This window comes from Salmo trutta, chromosome 8 (assembly GCF_901001165.1).
Source record: "Salmo trutta chromosome 8, fSalTru1.1, whole genome shotgun sequence".
NCBI lineage: Eukaryota > Metazoa > Chordata > Actinopteri > Salmoniformes > Salmonidae > Salmo > Salmo trutta.
This window is the reverse complement of record NC_042964.1, coordinates 41,017,475-41,039,595: the sequence shown is the minus strand read 5'-3', so window position 1 is coordinate 41,039,595 and position 22,121 is coordinate 41,017,475. Positions and strand designations below refer to the sequence as shown.

Genomic DNA, 22,121 nt, shown 5'->3' with positions numbered 1-22,121 from the left:
AGTAACCTGATTGATACACATTATTGCTGGTTTGACAGTTCAGAGAGACTGCCTGTCCTGGGAGAACAGCTTTCAATGCAGGAGTCTGAGTCACAGTGACCTGTCCTCTGGATTCTGAAACATATAATAAAAACATGTATATGAATGAAATATTACATATAGTAATCAATTGTTCTGAGTAAAATATTAACATGAATATACTTTATACATTTGAGTATACGTAATAATTGTTCAACAATAAATTCTGAAATTATATCCTTGATAGCAGAAAGCAAGTGTCCAGATTGAGATGGTGATAAAAGTTATGGTTGTTGTGGGTTCTGTTGTCATGAAGGACAGCTCTCAGTCATGAAGTGTTAAACTCACAGGGATATAAACACTCCCAGATCACTGAAACATGTTCTGCCAGTGCAAAGTGTCTAATACTGTATGTAAATTTTCTTCCTGGACTGTCAGACTTTATTAGTAAATGTTGTGTGATGTAGAAACATGATACCTATGTAATTACGGATATGGTTTCTGATACAAGCGCTGAATGGGGACTGATATATTGACTATAGACATCTACAAATGGTGTATATTGTTATTACTGTGCTATTAGAACAGAAGGTATCTGCTTTCTGTCACCCTCCAGTGGTCAGGTTTAGTAACTGCAGTCTGTGTGGACCGTGATGCTGCTGACTGACTGATCTAAAAGGGGAGATCTCCAGAGCTCTGACGTCTCCAGTCTCCTGCTTCACCTGCTGCTTTCTGGAACTACCACAGTGGTGTGAGGGAGAATATATGGGTAATGTTTGGGGGCTTTATTGCATGTGTTTGAATCATGTTGATTAAATACTAGCTTTGGATCATTGCACATCATCTCTATTCAGATTGGTTGATGATTTTCTTGAGTTACTCAACAGAGTCAACATGTAGTTAATGGTCAGGAGAAACATTTAGTGATCAGTTATGATGTAAGGTCTTCTAGAAACAGCTCTAGTTTGACTCTATTGTTGTTCAGCTCTACTTCACACTGTGTCATTGTACTGGATCATCTCCTCCCCTCAGCACCTGCAGTAGGTCCCAGCTGTAGCAGTACAGTCACTGTGCAGTCTGACTGAGGGAGGTTTTTGAATGGCTCTGTATCACTGTGTGAACACATGTTTGCTATTGGGATAGTGGAAACTCTGACAGTAGTAATCTCCTGCATCTTCAGCCTGGACTCCACTGATGGTCAGAGTGAAGTCACTATGAGTTCCACTACCACTGAATCTAGATGGAGTCCCAGACTGAAGTGTTGTAGCATAGTAAATAAGGAGTTTAGGAGCTCCTCCAGGTTTCTGTTGGTACCAGGCTAGACGGGGAGAAGAGGTCCCTGCTTGATACACATCACTGCTGGTTTTACAGTTCAGAGGGACTGTCTGTCCTGTGAGAACAGCTTTCACTGCAGGAGTCTGAGTCACAGTGACCTGTCCTCTGGATTCTGAAAAGAGACATTTAAGATCTGAGATAACATTTGGTCATGTTGTCTAAATCTCTGAAGTCTCATTTTCTCAGTTTGAGACAGAATTAAGATTAAACATTTCAATAATAAACTGATTTTAGACCAACGTATTTTAAATCTTACCGTGAATTAAAGACATCAATATCCACACAAAGCTCATGATAAAAGTCATCGTTGAAGTTCAGTTGTTATGAAGGACAGCTCTCAGTTATGAAGTGTTAAACTCACAGGGCTTTAAACACTCCCAGACCACTGAAGCATTTGCTGCCAATGCAAAGTTTCCTATGTAAATATTCTTCCTGGCAAGGACCCACATTCAACTGTTAACTATGATTCAGATTATTCTGTAATGTTTTAAATAACTTCCACTGTAAATCAGTGATTCAAGATGAACATTTAATTATCTGTGTTCTTATTATAGTCATAGATATAGTCATAACCCAGGACTATCAGTCCCAATTGTATTATACTGGTACTTCATTATCAGTCCCTATTGTATTATACTATTAATTCAGTACTATCAGTTCTTATTGTATTTTATTAGTACTTCAGAATACTATCAGTGCCTATTGTATTATACTAGTACTTCAGTAATATCAGTCCCTTTTATTTTTCATTTAACTAGCCAGAACTGCGTTTTTCAGGGGCAGAACAACAGATTTTTACCTTGTCAGCTCGGGGATTCGATCTTGCAACCTTTCGATTACAAGTCCAACGCTCTAACCACGAGGCTACCTGCCGCCCCCACCTCTGTAACGGCTGTCATAGAGAGGGGACCAAAGCACAGCGTGTTGCTCATGATGAATATTTATTTTAACTCAGAACACTTAAAGAAAAATAATAAAGAGAAAACAAAAGCACACAGTTCTGTCAGGTACATAAACTAAACAGAAGACAACTACCCACAAAACACAGGTGGAAAAAACCCTACTTAAGTAGGATCTCCAATTAGAGACAACGAGGACCAGCTGCCTCTAATTGGAGATCATCCCAAAAACAACAACATAGAAATAGAAAACTAGAACCTAAACATAGATATACAAAACATAGAAAACACAAAACACCCCCTGTCACACCCTGACCTACTCTACCATAGAAAATAACATCTTACTATGGTCAGGACGTGACAACCTCCCTATTGTATATACTAGTACTTCAGTACTATCAGTCCCTATTGTATTGTACTAGTACTTCAGTACTATCAGTCCCTATTGTATTGTATTGTATTAGTACTTCAGTACTATCAGTCCCTATTATATTATTTATTTTATTTCACCTTTACTTAACCAGGTAGGCCAGTTGAGAACAAGTTCTCTTTTACAACTGCGACCTGGCCAAGATAAAGCAAAGCAATGCGACAAAAACAACACAGAGTTACACATAAACAAACGTACAGTCAATTACACAACAGAAAATCTATGTACAGTGTGTGCAAATGTAGAAGAGTAGGGAGGTAAGGCAATAAATAGGCCATAGAGGCGAAATAATTACAATTTAGCATTAACACTGGAGTGATAGAAGTGCAGATGATGATGTGCAAGTAGAGATGCTGGGGTGCAAAAGAGCAAGAGGATAAATAACAATATTGTGATGAGGTAGTTGGGTGTGCTATTTACAGATGCGGTGATCGGTAAGCTGCTCTGACAGCTGATGCTTAAAGTTAGTGAGGGAGATATAAGTCTCCAGCTTCAGTGATTTTTGCAATTCGTTCCAGTCATTGGCAGCAGAGAACTGGAAGGAAAGGCGGCCAAAGAGGAATTGGCTTTGGGGATGACCAGTGAAATATACCTGCTGGAGCGCGTGCTATGGGTGGGTGTTGCTATGGTGACCAGTGAGCTGAGATAAGGCGGGGCTTTACCTAGCAAGGACTTATAGATGACCTGGAGCCAGTGGATTTGGCGACGAACATGTAGTGAGGGCCAGCCAACGAGAGCATACAGGTCGCAGTGGTGTGTAGTATATGTGGCTTTGGTGACAAAACGGATGGCACTGTGATAGACTACATCTAGTTTGCTGAGTAGAGGGTTGGAGGCTATTTTGTAAATGACATCGCTGAAGTCAAGGATTGGTAGGATAGTCAGTTTTAAGAGGGTATGTTTGGCAGCATGAGTGAAGGAGGCTTTGTTGCAAAATAGGAAGCCGATTCTAGATTTAATTTTGGATTGGAGATGCTCATGTGAGTCTGGAAGGAGGGTTTACAGTCTAGCCAGACACCTAGGTACTTGTAGTTGTCCACATATTCTAAGTCAGAACCGTCCAGAGTAGTGATGCTAGTCGGGCGGGCGTGTGCGGGCAACAATCGGTTGAAAAGCATGCGTTTAGTTTTACTAGCATTTAAAAGCAGTTGGAGGCCACGGAAGGAGTGTTGTATGGCATTGAAGCTTGTTTGGAGGTTTGTTAACACAGTGTCCAAGAAGGGCCAGATGTATACAGAATGGTGTCGTCTGCATAGAGGTGGATCAGAGAATCACCAGCAGCAAGAGCGACATCATTGATATGTACAGAGAAAAGAGTCAGCCCGAGATTTGAACCCTGTGGCACCCCCATAGAGACTCCCAGAGGTCCAGACAACAGGCCCTCCGATTAGACATACTGAACTCTATCTGAAATGTAGTTGGTGAACCAGGCGAGGCAGTCATTTGAGAAACCAAGGCTATTGAGTCTGCCGATAAGAATGCGGTGCTTGACAGAGTCGAAAGCCTTGGCCAGGTCGATGAAGACGGCTGCACAGTACTGTCTTTTGTCGATGGCAGTTATGATGTCGTTTAGGACCTTGAGCGTGGCTGAGGTGCACCCATGACCAGCTCGGAAACCAGATTGCATAGTGGAGAAGGTACGGTGGGATTCGAAAGAGTCGGTGATCTGTTTGTTAACTTGGTTTTCGAAGATGTTAGGATGGATATAGGTCTATAACAGTTTTGGTCTAGAGTGTCTCCCCCTTTGAAGAGGGGGATGACCGCGGCAGCTTTCCAATCTATGGGGATCTCAGACGATACGAAAGAGAGGTTGAACAGGCTAGTAATAGGGGCTGCAACAATTTCGGCTGATAATTTTAGAAAGAGAGGGTCAGATTGTCTAGCCCAGCTGATTTGTAGGGATCCAGATTTTGCAGCTCTTTCAGAACATCAGCTGTCTGGATTTGGGTGAAGGATTAGTGGGGGGGGGGCTTGGGAAAGTTGCTGCCGGGGTGCAGAGCTGTTGTCCGGGGTAGGGTTAGCCAGGTGGAAAGCATTGCCAGCCGTAGAAAAATGCTTATTGAAATTATTCTATATCTGTTCTTAGTTCTACATTTTTTGAATGAGGCATGCTTATTTAAGGTGGTGAGTAAAGCACTTTTGAAGAGCAGCCAGGCATCCTCTACTGACGGGATGAGGTCAATATCCTTCCAGGGCCAGGTCAATTATAAAGGCCTGCTCGCTGAAGTGTTTTAGGGAGCGTTTGACAGTACTAGTACTTCAGTACTATCAGTCCCTATTTTACTGTTGGCCATGATTTCCTTCTGGACAGACTGGAATGGTGGGCTGACCTCTCCGGTCCAGTTCTAAATTGATTCAAGACCTACTTAACCGGTCGAGAGTACTTAGAGAACTCAGAGAAAATACATATCACATGTGACATTCCACAAGGTTCGATTTTGGGTCCGGTACTGTTCAGTTTATATAGGTTACCCCTTGGCAGCGTTATCAGAAAGCACAGCATTGATTTTTACTGCTGCACAGACAATACACAACTTTACATTTCTGTGTCACCAGAGGATTTCAGCTCCACGGATAAATTATTAGACTGTATTTAAATCCTGTATGGCTCACAACTTCCTCCATCTAAATCAAGACAAATGGTACTTATTATTGGAGACAAAGCATAGACAGAGAATCTATCCGCACATTTTAATTCACGGGCAATGAAAATAAAACACCGGGTAAAAAAACCTAGGTGTTATTTTAGATTCTGAACAAAATTTCAAATCACACATTAGGACTATGACCAAAATAGCTTTTTACCACCTGAGGAACATTGCGAAAGTGCGGCCGTTTTTCTCTCAGTCTGATACAGAGAGACTCATTCATGCTTTTATTACAAGCAGGCTTGACTACTGTAATACTTTCCTGTCTGGTCGACCGAAGAAAGCCATTTGTCAACTACAAAACATAAGGAATGCTGCAGCACAGGTACTGACCAAGACCAGATGGAGAGCACACATTACACTAGTTTTAAGGTCTCTGCACTGGCTGCCTGTGAGTTTTAGAATTAATTTTAAGATTGGTTTTTAAATCAATCCATGATTGTGCACCCTAATATGTTGGACATGCTTTTAGGTTATGTTCCCAGTAGGTCCATCAGGTTATCTGGCACTGGGCTTTTAACTATCCCAAAGCCTAGGACCAAGAGGCATGGAGAGGCAGCCTTTAGTTAATATGACCCCAGCCTCTGGAATTACCGGCCAGCCAACCTGAGGAGGGCTGAAACTGTGGACATATTTAAAAGAGATCTTAAAACACATTTTTAGCTTTGCTTTTCCTTAGTGTGCTTTTTAGTTGTTCAGTTTGTGTATGTTTGTTGTTTAGTAAATATTTCAGCTTTTGTTTGTTTTATTTTTTTTCTCCTGTAAAGCACATTGTGTTGCACACATGTCTGAAATGTGCTGTTTAAATAAAGCTTGATTTGATTATACTAGTATTTCAGTACTATCAGTCCCTTTTGAATTATACTAGTACTTCAGTACTATTAAAGTGGTACTGGAGTTCTGGGTCGGGACCGGGGGTGGAAGTGAAGCGACACTTGAGTTCCAGGAATGCTGCGTCTGCCTCAGGAGTCCAGTGGAGTGAGGTGGAGGTGGAGGTGGAGGTGAGAGTGGTGAGAGGTGCTGCCAGACGGCTGTAAAACGTCTGTAAAAATGTGCAAACCACAGGAAACGCTGTAGCTGCTTCAGGTTGGAGGGTGCAGGCCACTCTGCGACTGCCATGACCTTGGCGGGGTCCATACGTAACTGTCCCTGTGCAATAATATAACCCAGGAAAGGCACTGAGGCAGCATGGACCTCACATTTTCAGATTTAACATAAAGCTTATTCTCCAGCAGCCGTTGAAGAACTTGGCGAACGTGTTGCTGGTGAGCCTCAGGGTCCTTGGAAAAAATCAGGATGTCATCTAAATAGACAAAAAGAAAACGTCCAACCACATCCCTCAGCACATCATTGACTAGGTTCTGTAAAACAGCAGGGGCGTTAGTGAGACTAAAAGGCATGACCAAATACTCAAAGTGACCAAGTGGTGTGTTGAACGCAGTCTTCCACTCATCGCCCTCTCTGATGCGGACAAAGTGGTAGGCATTCCGGAGGTCGAGTTTGGTGAACACCGTGGCACCATGGATGGGGGCAAAAGCAGAGCTGATGAGTGGCAAGGGGTACTTGTTCTTTACTGTGATATTATTCAGCCCACAGAAGTCTATGCACGGCCTCAGTGACCCATCCTTCTTCTTCACAAAGAAAAACCCAGCACCCACCGGGGAGGAAGAAGGCTTGGTAAGTCCTGCAGCCAGAGAATCCTGGATGTACCTCTCCATAGCTTCATGCTCGGGGCGAAAGAGGTTAAACAACCGGCTACTGGGGAGAGGAGCTCCAGGCTGCAGGTCAATGGCGCAGTTGTACGGCCGATGAGGCGGCAGTGACAGGGCGTGGTGCTTGCTGAACACAGGAGCTAGATCGTGATACTCGGGAGGAACTGATGACAGGTCCGAAGGTTATGTAATGAACTGGGGCACAGACAAGGCAGGGGCAAGGGCAGAATGTAGACAATTAGAGTGGCAAAATTAACTCCAAGTGGTTACATTTCTGGCGGTCCAGTCAATCTGTGGGTTGTGGAGCTTTAACCATTTAATACTAATTTAGATGAATCAACTTCCTTTATATTTTCAGCGTTGTAGCATATAGCTACTCTCATGTTTTCAAACAGAAATAAAAGGGCATCTGATACAACAAGAACTCTGTAATCATTTCTACAACTGAATTATCCTGGTAGCACCAATACCAGTGATAATATTTAGTGATATTTGATAATAAACCTCTAAGATCTGCTCTCAGAACTCACCCTGCTAAACAGTTACTATCCATAACGTACCTAAAGTATTCAGACCCCTTCCCTTTTCCACATTGTTACATTACAGTTTTATTCCAAAACTGATTTAAAAAGAAAAATTCTTGACATGAAAAAGACTTGACATTGAGCTCAGTGCATCCTGTTTCCATTGATCATCATTCAGATGTTTCTACAACTTGATTGGAGTCCACCTGTTGTAAATTCAATTGATTGGACATGATTTGGAAAGGCACACATCTGTCTACATAAGGTCCCACAGTTGACAGTGCATGCTAGAGCAAAAACCAAGCCATAAGCTTAAAGGAAATGTCCGTAGAGCTCTGAGACAGGATTGTGTCGAGGCACAAATATGGGGAAGTGTACTAAAACATTTCTGCAGCATTGAAGATCCCCAAGAACACAGTAGCCTCCATCATCCTTAAAAGGAAGAAGTTTGGAATAACCAAGACTCTTCCTAGAGCTGGCTGCCCGGCCAAACTGAGCAATCGGGGGAGAAGGGCCTTGGTCAGGGAGGTGACCAAGAACCCGATGGTCACTCTGACAGAGCTCCTCTGTGGAGATGGGAGAACCTTACAGGAAGACTACCATCTCTGCAGCACTCCACCAATCAGGCCGTTATGGTAGAGTGGCCAGACGGAAGCCACTCCTCAGTAAAAGGCACATAACAGCCCGCTTGGAATTTGCCAAAAGTCACTTTAAGGACTCTCAGACCATGATAAACAAGATTCTCTGGCCTGATGAAACCAAGATTGAACTCTTTGGCCTGATTGCCAAACGCCACATCTGGAGGAAACCTGGCACCATCCCTACGGTGAAGCATGGTGGTGGCAGCATCATGCTGTGGGGATGTTTTTCAGTGGCAGGGACTGGGAAACTAGTCAGGATCAAGGTAAAGATGAACGGAGCAAAGTACAGAGAGATCCTTGATGAAAACCTACTCCAGAGCGCTCAGGACCTCAGACTGGGGTGAAGGGTCACCTTCCAACAGGACAATGACCCTAAGCACACAACTAAGACAATGCAGGAGTGGTATCGGGACAAGTCTCTGAATGTCCTTGAGTGGCCCAGTCAGAACCTGGACTTGAACCCGATCGAACATCTCTGGACAGACCTGAAAATAGCTGCGCAGCGACGCTCTCATCCCTCCTGACAGAGCTTGAGAGGATCTGCAGAGAAGAATGGGAGAAATTCTCCGAATACAGGTGTGCCAAGCTTGTAGCTCACACCAAAGAAGACTCGAAGCTGTAATCACTGCTAAAGGTGTTTCAACAAAGTAATTAGTAAAGGGTCTGAATACTTATTTAAATGTGATATTTCAGTTTTTTTATTTTATACACTACCGGTCAAAAGTTTTAGAACACCTACTCATTCAATGTTTTTTCTTTATTTGCACTATTTTCTACATTGTAGAATAATAGTGAAGACATCAAAACGATGAAATAACACATATGGAATCACGTAGTAACCAAAAAAGTATTTTATATTTGATATTCTTCAAATAGCCACCCTTTGCCTTGATGACAGCTTTGCACACTCTTGGCATTCTCTCAATCAGCTTCATGAGGTAGTCACTACCTTAAATGCATTTCAATTTACAGGTGTTCCTTCTTAAAAGTTAATTTGTGGAATTAATTTGTGGGAAAATGATTTAATCCATTAAGAATAAGGCTGTAACGTAACAAAATGTGGAAAAACTCAAGGGGTCTGAATACTTTCTGAATGCACTGTATTTACATGTTTAAATCCTAATATGATTTTATTATATTAGATGTTTTAGCAATGGCTTTAAATAATGTGAAGTCTACCCTTCTCCATTAAATTTCCCCTGGTCTTCTCTACCTCTAACCCCATGGGAACAAACATCTGGTGACAGTGCTGCTCTATTCTGGGACAAGCAGAACCACCCAGCCCTGTCTACGCAAATCTCAGTTTCACTCCTACAACTACCAGTCTAGCAGTTGACCATTTTTACTGCCTGAAGTACCCTGGACTGGGCCAGATGTGAGGGAGTGGACTGGTTTGAACCTCCATGGTGGATTCAGGGAGGGTACAGTAACAGATATTCCACCATGCAATCTATGACAGATAAAATGGATATTATACATAATGTAGATATATCTAATGCCTGAACCCAGCATCATGTCTTATCCACAGATATAACAGTCAGTAACCTGCTCATCAAAATAGTTAATATAATGCTAGATGATCACACCAATATCTGGTTGTGAGGTGTATATGGGGATTGTATCCTGGGGGGGGGGGGCTGATGATGATGTAACATCACTTTCTTTTTCTTTACTTCTGAACACATTATTATGCATATTGGACTGGTATTGTGGATATTTCAAAACTTCTAATAACTTTTGTAGGTGACTACAATGATGATGATGGGGAACATGAGATCTGAATGATGCTTCACTTACCAGTGGTCCATGTCACTGTCTCTTGTATGACAGAACCTCATGTTGTTTTAGTGGGTTATGATCATGTTATATCATCTCAATAAATATGTTTGAATCGTTGCTTGAAACTTACTACCTGACTTGCAGTGACTGGGATATTTATTCTGAAATAATGTGAAACATTATTTCACATAGATGGAGTCCATTCAACTTATTGTCTGAAATGTTAATTAAAGGTTGGTTTGACATAGCAAAAGGGAAGGCATATTTATGCAGTCTGGACCTATGGGTGTTGTCTGTTCAAGAATACTTGAACAGAAAGTTGGATAAGTTGACATTATTGTCAGCATCACTGATATATTTAGCTCAGTGTATTTTAGTTCAGTCAGTGTTACATGTCACTGTCTCTTCCCCCTCAGCACCTGCAGTAGGTCCCAGCTGTAGCAGTACAGTCACTGTACAGTTTGACTGAGAGAGGTTTTTGTACGGGATGTGGGAGCATGTCCGCCCTCGTCTCCTGCCTCTCAGGCAAAGCCCTGGAGTGGGCCAACGCCGATTGGAGTGAGGGAGACGCGGCGTTGGACCATTACGCAGAGTTCACCCACCGCTTTCGGGAAGTTTTCGACCACCCGCCTGAGGGTCGAGCGGCGGGTGAACGTCTGTTCCACCTGAGGCAGGGGACGAGGAGCGCGCAGGATTTCGCTTTGGACTTCCGGACCCTGGCTGCCAGTGTGGGATGGAACAACAGGGGCCTGATCGATCACTACCGGTGCAGTCTGCGCGAGGACGTCCGTCGGGAGTTGGCCTTCCGAGACACCACCCTCACGTTGGACCAGATGGTGGACCTGTCCATCCGGCTGGACAACCTGCTGGCTACCCGTGGACGTCCGGATCAGGGCCTGTCAGTTCCATCCCCCAGCAACTCCGCTCCAACGCCCATGGAGCTAGGAAGTGGTGTGATTAGGGTGACCAGAGGAGGGGCCATTCCCTGCACCATCTGTGGCCGCAGAGAGCACACTGCTGGTCGGTACTGGGGGGGTTCCTTGGGGAGTCGAGGCAGCAGGCAGGGCACTATCGTGTCACCCCAGGTGAGTCGGCACCAGGCTCACCCAGAGCCCCCTGTTGCTCACATGTATGTGTTTATTACATTTCCTGAGTTTTCCCCGCATTCCCAGCATAAGGCGCTCATAGATTCAGGCGCAGCTGGGAATTTTATTGACCGTTCATTTGCCCATAGTTTAGGGATCCCCCTTGTTCCTGTGGATATGCCCTTCCCTGTGCACACCCTAGATAGTCGACCATTAGGGTCAGGGCTGATTAGGGAGGCCACCGCTCCACTAGACATGGTTACGCAGGAGGGTCACAAGGAGAGAATCAGTCTCTTCCTTATTGATTCTGCTGCATTTCCCGTGGTGCTGGGCCTACCCTGGTTGGCCTGTCATGACCCCACTATTTCGTGGAAACAAAGGGCTCTCAAACGGTGGTCACGAAAGTGCTCAGGGAGGTGTGTAGGGGTTTACATCGGTGCGACTATGGTTGAAAGTCCAGACCAGGTCTCCACCGTGTGCATCCCCTCAGAATATGCCGATTTGGCTCTCGCCTTCTGTAAGAAGAAGGCGACTCAATTACCACCCCATCGACGGGGGGATTGTGCGATAAATCTCCTGGTAGACTTCCCACTTCCCAGGAGTCACGTGTATCCTCTGTCACAGGAGGAGACGGCGGATATGGAAACATATGTCTCCGAATCCCTGGGGCAAGGATACATTCGGCCCTCCACTCACCTGCCTCCTCGAGTTTCTTTTTTGTGAAGAAGAAGGATGGAGGTCTGCGCCCGTGTATTGACTATCGGGGTATAAATCAGATCACGGTGAGGTACAGCTACCCGCTGCCTCTCATCGCCAGTGCGATCGAGTCAATGCACAGGGCGCGCTTCTTCACAAAATTGGATCTCAGGAGCGCTTACAACCTGGTGCGTATCCGGGAGGGGGACGAGTGGATGACGGTATTTAGTACCACCTCAGGGCACTATGAGTACCTCGTCATGCTGTACGGGTTGATGAATGCTCCATCAGCCTTAGAGGCATTTGTTGACGAGATTTTCCGGGACTTGCACTGGCAGGGTGTAGTGGTGTATATTGATGACATTCTGATCTACTCCGCTACACGCGCCGAGTACGTGTCCCTGGTGTGCAAGGTGCTTGGTTGACTGTTGGAGCATGACCTGGACGTCAAGGCTGAGAAATGTCTGTTCTTCCAACAGTCCGTCTCCTTCCTAGGGTACCGCATTTCCATGTCAGGAGTGGAGATGGAGAGTGACCGCATTTCAGCATTGCGTAATTGGCCGACTCCCACCATGGTAAAGGAAGTGCAGCGGTTCTTAGGGTTTGCCAACTATTACCGGAGGTTTATCCGGGGCTTTGGTCAGGTAGCGGCTCCCATTACCTCACTGCTGAAGGGGGGACCGGTGGAACTGCAGTGGTCGGCTGACGCGGACAGGGCTTTTGGTCACCTGAGTGCTCTGTTTACCTCGGCTCCCGTGCTGGGTCATCCGGATCCCTCTTTGGCGTTCATAGTGGAGGTGGACGCGTCCAAGGCTGGTTGGACAGAGAGAAACAAGGCACATCCACGCCTATGACAGGGCTAAGGTGCAGGAGCGCACCTCGGCCTGTCGCTTCCTCGCCTGGTTCTCCATCTGGGACAGGTGTTCCAGGGGTGGTCCCGCAGCAAGAGCAGAGACCCTGTTGAAGCCGGTGTTGATGTTCCTCAGGGGCCATAGGCTCAGTCGCGCTGGAGGTCCCTGGGAGAGATCTGAACCCCCGGGATGGGCGACGACGGGCACGCAGAAGATTATCCAGGCGGATGGCCATAGCGATGAGCTGGTCCAGCGTGAGGTCCTCATCGCGACAGGCCAGCTCGGTCTGGACGTCCGCCTGTAGCCCACTGCGGGAAACCGTCAACAGGGCCTGGTCGTTTCAGCCAGTGGACACAGCCACTGTCTGGAAATCCAGAGCATTTCCGACGCTGTCCTGGACCCCTGGCATAGACGGAGGAGACGCTCACCTCCCTCTCGGCTCTCTGTAGGGTAGTCGAAGACGGCAGTGTTCCATGGCGCTGTCTCTTTCCCCTCAGCACCTGCAGTGGGTCCCAGCCGTAGCAGTACAGTCACTGTGTAGTCTGACTGAGGAAAGTTTTTGTACGGCTCTTTATAACTATGTGAACACTCCACCACTGTGGTAACTCTGATAGTAGTAATCTCCTGCATCTTCAGCCTGGACTCCACTGATGGTCAGAGATCCACTGCCACTGAATCTAGATGGAGTCCCAGACTGAAGAGTTGTACCACCATAAAGAAGGAGTTTCGGGGCAGCATTATGCAATCATAGAGATACAAATAGCTAATCCTGGCAACTAATGTTCTAGCATTAATTTACTGAGGCAAGCAGATCAGGGATGTCAAGGTGGTACCCATGCCCAGATGAAGATGGTGATAAAAAGGATGGTTGTTGTGGGATCTGTTGTCATGAAGGACAGCTCTCAGTCACGAAGTGTTAAACTCACAGGGTTATAAACACTCTTAGAGCAGCGGGGCAGATGCATTATGCTAAGTAATTTTTCAAATCGACAGTGTGTGCATACACAAGTCTAAGATTGAACCCAGCATCATGTCTCATTCACAGATGTAATAGTCAGTAACCTGCTCATCAAAATAGTTAATATAATGCTTGATGATCACATCAATATTTGGTGGTGAGGTGGATATGGGGATTTTATCAAGGGGGGCTGATGTACTGTAACATCACTTTCACATGGACTGGTATTGTGTGTGTTTCATAGCATCACATAACGTTTATAGGTGCACTTTCAGGCTGTGACAAATATAACTAGTCATAACCATGACATGATGATGGTGATGATGACAATGCAGAACATGCTTTCTAACCATTTTCAAAGTTGACCTCCTTACTGATCTGTGTTCTATGTCATTTTATATCTTGTCATTTTATATCTGATCTGTGTCATTTTATATCTTTAAAAAAATTCTACGAATAAAATATTACATATAGTAATCAGTAGTTCTGAATAGAAATATTAACGTAGATATACATTTCAATGGTGTAGATTTAATTAATTTTCAACAGTAAATTCTGAAAAGTGTAACCTGGAAAGCAGAAAGCAAGTGTCCAGATGAGGATGGTGATAAAAATAATGGTTGTTGTGGGTTCTGTTGTCATCAAGGATAGCTCTCAGTCATGAAGTGTTAAACTCACAGGGCTATGAAAGCACATAGAGCAGTGGGGCAGATGCATTACGCAAATGAGTGTTTCAAATCTATTTCAGTTTCAAAGTAGGCTAAAGTCATTATAATATATTTTGTCTGCATGAGCTTGCTTTTATAATAATACTAATTACGTGGGTGCTTATATTTGTCCTATTTCATTATATACTCCACCACTGTGGTCACGGCCAGTATCTGCCAATATTAACAATGACCCTGGAGGAATTAGGGTTAAGTGCCAAGCTAAAGGGCACATCGACAGATGTTTCACAGTGTCGGCCTGGGGATTTGAACTAGCAACCTTTTGGTTAATTGGTTGCTGGTTCAAGTCCCCGACTTGACTTGGTGAAAAATCTGTCAATGTGCCCTTGAGCAAGGCCCTTAACTCTAATTTCTCCTGTAAGTCCCTCTGGATAAGATCCTCTGCTAAGTGAAGTAAATGTAATATGTCGGATCAATTGAAAATGATCTTCACATTTCTATCGTGCAATCTGTAATGCTTCAGCGATACAAATTGAACAGAGCCCGAAGATGGTGATAAAAGTCATGGTTGTTGTGGGTTCTGTTGTCATGACGGACAGCTCTCAGTCACGACGTGTTAAACCCAAATGTTTATACACTCTAGCGGGCATATGCATATTCATGTTTTAAATCTATTTCAGTTTCCAAGTAGGCTCCCATCATTAAAACTGTATTTTATCCTGCACATGTTGGCTTTTATAACAACAAACATTATACGTTTTACTCTAATATATTGTATATGACAACTTTTCTGCCAGACAATTTCAACTTTAATATCAGATGAAGGGCTCTATTCAGTCCGTATCGCTGAAGTTCACAGCTAAAGGCTTCAGCAATACAGATTGAATACAGCCCTAACTGTCAGTTCACTCATGCTTGGACTCTTATGTAAGTTCCTCAAATCAGTTAATGAACCCTTCTCTAAACTAAAGCTGGTCGGATTCCTCTGTTAGTGGTGTCTGTTCTCTGTGACTTTACAACCGGAGATATATCTGAAATAAACAGGGAATATACACCACATGAATTAATATTACTGCTGTTACTTTTTCTCCTGTCTTTCACATGGACAAAATGGAGGAACACAAATGCTGGATTAAATGTTGAACACTGACTGTTTTGTTCCTAAGAGGATATCTGATACATAGAAGAAAGGCTAATGACAAATATCTAGATTTGAGATGCAATTTATATTTTTTATGAATTGTATAAACAGCTCATATCAAGTGTTTATTTTACCTCGAACGGTGTTAAATGGTATTTGTGTTTAATGTGATTCTGTATGAGTGATTTTCACTGTTACAGCTGAAGCATCACAACACAGAGAGGTTTTTGTACCAGCAGTAATAGTGATTGTATCACTGTGGTGGACTTTTGGTAGCGGCACCAGACTTGATGTTGGAAGTAAGTAAACAACAAAATGAACCACTTTTTTCACTTTTTGATGTCACTGTAATTTCTCTGTCAACTGTATGACTTTATGTTGAGTAATTTTTTGGTTTGTTTTACACCTTTATATTTTATAATAAAACTGTAGTGTTTTCATTTAATCAAAAAACTATTTCAAATGAAGAATATAACATTATATTTGACCAGTATTCATATAAATTCATGATTTAAACCAGAGTCTGAAATATGTAAGTATTCAGCTTTCCCAATGAGTGTTAGGTTTTTGTACGAGCAGTAATAGGGATTGTATCACTGTGGTACACTTTTGGTAGCGGCACCAGACTTGATGTTGGAAGTAAGTTTCTTGATGTTTGTCTGATTCCAGTTTTTTCTTAAAGTCTTTATTCTCTATTAAAACATTTCGATTTGAGATATTTTACTTTCCAAAAATATTGTTATATATTGAATTTGACTGAGTCTTCTTCCTACAGCTGATTTAATCAAAATGTTAAATTGCAGGCAGTTATTGCTTTATTTGTATGATTGCAGACTATATAACTCTTATTCTGTTACGATAACTATAATATTTGTTATTGTAGTCATCAGTACATTGTGTTCATGATAGTCACATTGGTAATGTGAACATAAAAGGTCTCTGTAATTTTTGTATCCAAGCTCTTGGATTCTGCAAAATACTACAAATATGAGTATTCTGATCAGATACGTTCCTAAAAAAACATCTGTATGACAAAGTAATGCTAAAGTTAAACACGTCATACTTGTATACTTTATACTTGTAATCAACTTTATATCCTTTGACTGTTTGTGTTTTCTTCACGTCATTAAGCAATCTAACTTACATATTAAGTCATTTCCAAAGTACTTTGTTTTGATATAGTTGATGTGTTGTGTTTGTTCCAGGTAACAGTGTCCCCACCCTGACCGTCCTGCCCCCCTCTAGTGAGGAGCTGTCCAGTACAACAACAGCCACACTGACGTGTCTGGCCAACAAGGGCTTCCCATCAGACTGGACCATGAGCTGGAAAGTGGACGGCAACAGCAAGAAGCAGGAGGCCAGTCCCGGGGTCCTGGAGAAGGACGGTCTGTATAGCTGGAGCAGCACCCTGACTCTCACTGGCCAGGAGTGGACCAAGGCAGGAGAGGTGACCTGTGAAGCCCAACAGATATCCCAGACTCCGGTCACCAAGACCCTGAGGAGGGCTGACTGTTCTGGGTAGAACCCCTCAGTCACACACCCCTGTGGAGAGAGGACGCTGGTTCCTCAGCTTTGACTTGCTTTCTTCTAAGATCAGTTGTTCTCTGATTTAGTGATCACTCTCGTGTAGACTAGCAGGGGGCTTGGATTGAGTTTATGTGTCAATCCATTCTGTAGACTGAGATTCTGTTGGTTTTAGATTTGATGTGATCTGCTTTTATTCACTATCATGTTCGTTTTGATTCTTCGATTATGTAATAATGGATTAAAATAAAGTTTTCTTTTTGGAATGCATATTTGTGTTGTTTCTATTAATGAACTTGATAATATATATATTTGTAATATTGTGGAAAATAAATGTAATCAGTAAAGCTGATTAATGGTGTATTTGAAAACTGTCAACCTAAACCTTATTCTCGCTTAACATCATCATTGACCAGTAATTAATACTATCACAAAAGAATATGTTATGGTCTGTGCTTTGAAGCTATAAACACTACTTCAAGATATAGAGTAGAGTGATAGTCTTCTCTACCTCCAACACCCTGGGAATAGAGTGAACATCTGGTGACAGTGCTGCTCTATTCTGGGACAAGCAGAACCACCGAGCCCTGTCTATGTAAATCTGTTTCACTCCCACAGCTACCAGTCTAGTTTCAGTTTCACTGCCTGGACTGGGCCAGATGTGAGTGGGTGGACTAGTTTTACTGCAACCTCTATGGTGGATTCAAGGAGGGGGACATTCTTACAATGAATAAACCACCATTTAATAGATTACATATAAAATGGGTTTTACTAAAGACAGACATTGACAGTTACTGACATCAAATTCTAATTCATAATTGGTTACGGACATCTGTGTATTGTCTGAGCTAAACATATTTTTCCTGAAAGCAGAGGGAAAGTGTTAAACTCACAGGGCTATAAACACTCCCAGACCACTGAAACATGTTCTGCCAATGCAAAGTGTCCTCTCTATGCAACCAGGTTTTCATGGTCCCACAGGGACTAGCAGAATCCTTTTTCTTCTTTCACGACTCTAACGAGCCCAAGGCGGAGGATATACGGCTCCCTCGGGAACAGGCCCCGGCCCCAGTGATCTGCGTGAAGGGGGGGCGGAGAAAGAGAGGCCAGAGAAAGAGTGGCCAGAGGGCGGGCTGCCTTCTGAGGAACAGGCGGCGATCGAATAAACCACACTCCCCTCAATTCTGCTCGCAAATATGCAATCTTTGGATAATAAAATGGACGAGTTATTGGGAAGATTAAACTACTAATGGGACATTCAAAACTGTAACATCTTATGCTTCACGGAGTCGTGGCTGAACAACGACAATATCAACATACAGCTAGCTGGTTATGCGATGCACCGGCAGGATAGAACAGCGGAGTCTGGTAAGACAAGGGGCGGCAGTCTATGTATTTTTTAAACAACAGCTGGTGCACGATATCTAAGGAAGTCTCGAGCCATTACTCACCTGAGGTAGAGTTTCTCATGATAAACTGCAGACCATATTACTTACCGAGAGAGTTCTCATCTATATTCTTTGTAGCTTTTTACATACCACCACAGTCAGAGGCTGGCACCAATATAGCATTGAATGAGCTGTATTCCACCATAAGCAAACAAGAAAACACTCAGCCAGGGGCAGCGTTCCTAGTAGCCGAGAAATTTAATGTAGGGAAACTTAAATCAGTTTTACCAAATTTCCATCAACATGTTAAATGTGCAACCAGAGGGAAAAGAACTCTGGACCACCTATACTCCACACACAGAGATGCATACAAACCTCTCCCTCGCCCTCCATTTGGCAAATCTGACCATAATTCTATCCTCCTGATTCCTGCTTACTAGCAAAAATTAAAGCAGGAAGCACCAGTGACTAGACCAATAAAAAAGTGGTCAGATGAAGCAGATGCTAAGCTACAGGACTGCTTTGCTAGCACAGACTGGATATGTTCCGGGATTCCTCCAATGGCATTGAGGAGTACACCACATCTGTCATTGGCTTCATCAATAAGTGCATTGATGACGTCGTCCCCACGGTGACCGTACGTACATACCCCAACCAGAAACCATGGATTACAGGTAGCATCCGCACTGAGCTAAAGGCTAGAGCTGCCGCTTTCAAGGAGCGGGACTCTAACCCGGACGCTCATAAGAAATCCCGCGATGCACACCGACGAACCATCAAACAGGCAAAGCATCAATACAGGACTAAGATCGAGTCTTACTACACCGGCTCTGATGCTCATCGGATGTGGCAGGGCTTGCAAACTCTTACAGACTACAAAGGAAAGCACAGCCGAGAGCTGCCCAGTGACACAAGCCTACCTGACGAGCTAAACTACTTCTATGCTCGCTTCGAGGCAAATAACACTGAAACATGCATGAGAGCACCAGCTGTACCGGAAGACTGTGTGACCACGCTCTCCGCAGCCGATGTGAGTAAGACCTTTAGACAGGTCAACATTCACAAGGCCGCAGGGCCAGACGGATTACCAGGACGTGTACTGTGAGCATGCGTTGACCACCTAGAAAGTGTCTTCACTGACATTTTCAACCTCTCCCTGTCCGAGTCTGTAATACCAACATGTTTTAAGCAGACCACCATAGTGCCTGTGCCCAAGAACACTAAGGTAACCTGCCTAAATGACTACCGACCCGTAGCACTCACGTCTGTATCCATGAAGTGCTTTGAAAGGCTGGTCATGGCTCACATCAACCCCATCATCCCAGAAACCCTAAACACACTCCAATTTGCATACTGCCCCAACAGATCCACAGATGCAGTCTCTATTGCACTCCACACTGCCCTTTCCCACCTGGACAGAAGGAACATCTATGTGAGAATGCCATTCATTGACTACAGCTCAGCGTTCAACAACATAGTGCCCTCAAAGCTCATCAATAAGCTAACGTGGTCCAAGCACACCATGACAGTCGTGAAGCGGGCACGACAAAACCTATTCCCCCTCAGGAGACTGAAAAGATTTGGCATGGGTCCTCAGATCCTCAAAAGGTTCTACAGCTGCACCATAGAGAGCATCCTGACTGGTTGCATCACTGCCTGGTATGGCAACTGCTTGGTCTCCGACCGCAAGGCACTACAGAGGGTAGTGCGAATGGCCCAGTACATCACTGGGGCCTAGCTTCCTGCCATCCAGGACGTCTGTAACAGGCCGTGTCAGAGGAAGGCACTGAAAATTGTCAAAATCTCCAGCCACCCTAGTCATAGACTGTTCTCTCTGCTACCGCATGGCAAGCAGTACCGGGGCACAAAGTCCAGGTCCAAGAGCCTTCTAAACAGCTTCTACCCCCAAGCCATAAGACTCCTTAACATCTAGTCAAATTGCTACCCAGACTATTCACAATGCCCCCCTCCCCTCTCCACACCACTGCCTCTCTCTGTTTTCATCTATACATAGTCACTTTAATTAACTCTATCTACATGTACATACTACCTCAACTAACCAGTGCCCCCGCACATTGACTCTGTACTGGCACCCCCCTGTATATATTGTTATTTTTTACTGCTCCTCTTCAATTACTTGTTACTTTTATCTCTTATTCTTATCCGTATTTTTTGAAACTGCACTGTCGGTTAGGGCTCGTAAGTAAGCATTTCACTGTGAGTTCTACGCCTGTTGTATTCGGAGCACGTGACTAATACAATTTGATTTGATTTGATTTGACTTATGGCTTATGTTATTGCTTCAGGAATGCTTTAATGTGACGGTGCATGAGTTGACATATTTTCATCATTACTGATATACACAGAGTGTACAAAACATGCTCTTTCCATGACATGGACTGACCAAGTGAGGTCGAAGTAATTCTCAGTAGAGGCTGCCCGGCCAAACTGAGCAATCGGCGGAGAAGGGCCTTGGTCTGGGAGGTGACCAAGAACCCGATGGTCACTCTGACAGAGCTCTAGAGTTCCTCTGTGGAGATGGGAGAACCTTGCAGAAGGACAACCATCTCTGCAGCACTCCACCAATCACGCCTTTATGGTAGAGTGACCAGACGGAAGCCACTCCTCAGTAAAAGGCACAACAGCACACTTGGAGTTTGGCAAAATGCACATAAAGAACTCTCAGACCATGAGAAACAAGATTCTCTGGTCTGATGAAGCCAAGATTGAACTCTTTGGCCTGATTGCCAAACGTCACGTCTCGAGGAAACCTTGCATCATCCCTATGGTGAAGCATGGTGGTGGCAGCATCATGCTGTGGGGATGTTTTTCAGTGGCAGGGACTGGGAGACTAGTCAGGATAAAGGGAAAGATGAACGGAGCAAGGTACAGAGAGATCCTTGATGAAAACCTGCTCCAGAGCGCTCAAGACCTCAGACTGGGGCAAAGGTTCCCCTTCCAACAGGACAACGACCCTAAGCACACAGCTAAGACAACGCATGGCTTCGGGACAAATAGGTACCCTGGACTGGACCAGATGTGAGGGAGTGGACTGGTTTGAACCTCCATGGTGGATTCAGGGAGGGTGCAATAACAGATTTTCCAACATGTAATCTATGACAGATAAAATGTATATTATACATAATGTAGATATATCTAATGCCTGAACCCAGCATCATGTCTTATCCACAGATATAACAGTCAGTAACCTGCTCATCAATATAGTTAATATAATGCTAGATGATCACATCAATATCTGGTTGTGAGGTGTATATGGGGATTGTATCCTGGGGGGGGGGGGCTGATGATGATGTAACATCACCTTCTTTTTCTTTACTTCTGAACATCTTATTATGCATATTGGACTGGTATTGTGGGAATTTCAATACTTCAAATAACTATTGTAGGTGCACAATAATGATGATGATGATGATGGGGAACATGTGATCTGAATGATGCTTTCTAAACATATTCAGAGTTGACTTCACTATACCAGTGTTCCATGTCACTGTCTCTTCTATGACAGAACCTCAGGTCGTTTTGATGGGTTATGATCATGTTACATCATCTTAATAAATATGGTTGAATCTTTGCTTGAAACTTACTACCTGACTGGGGGACCTTGCAGAGACTGGGATATTTATTCTGAAATAATGTGAGACATTATTTCACATAGATGGAGTCCATTCAACTTATTGTCTGAAATGTTAATTAAAGGTTTGTTTGACATAGCTAAAGGGAAGGACTTTTTATGCAGTCTGGACCTATGGGTGTTTTCAGTTCATGAATACTTGAACATAAAGTTGGATAAGTTGACATTATAG

General features: G+C 43.8%; 2 gene segments (V, D, J or C); one reads left to right on the top strand and one right to left on the bottom strand.

Annotated features, from left to right (window-relative positions):
- Window positions 1–793: 793 nt before the first annotated feature.
- Window positions 794–1,698, bottom strand: LOC115198969 (Ig kappa chain V region K29-213-like). The segment is given in 2 exon segments: window positions 794–1,465; window positions 1,610–1,698. Coding segments are annotated over 2 exon segments (387 nt in total).
- Window positions 1,699–15,155: 13,457 nt separating this feature from the next.
- On the top strand, window positions 15,156–17,179 carry LOC115197973 (Ig kappa-b4 chain C region-like). The segment is given in 3 exon segments: window positions 15,156–15,171; window positions 15,568–15,684; window positions 16,591–17,179. Coding segments are annotated over 3 exon segments (450 nt in total).
- The last annotated feature ends 4,942 nt before the right edge of the window (window positions 17,180–22,121 follow it).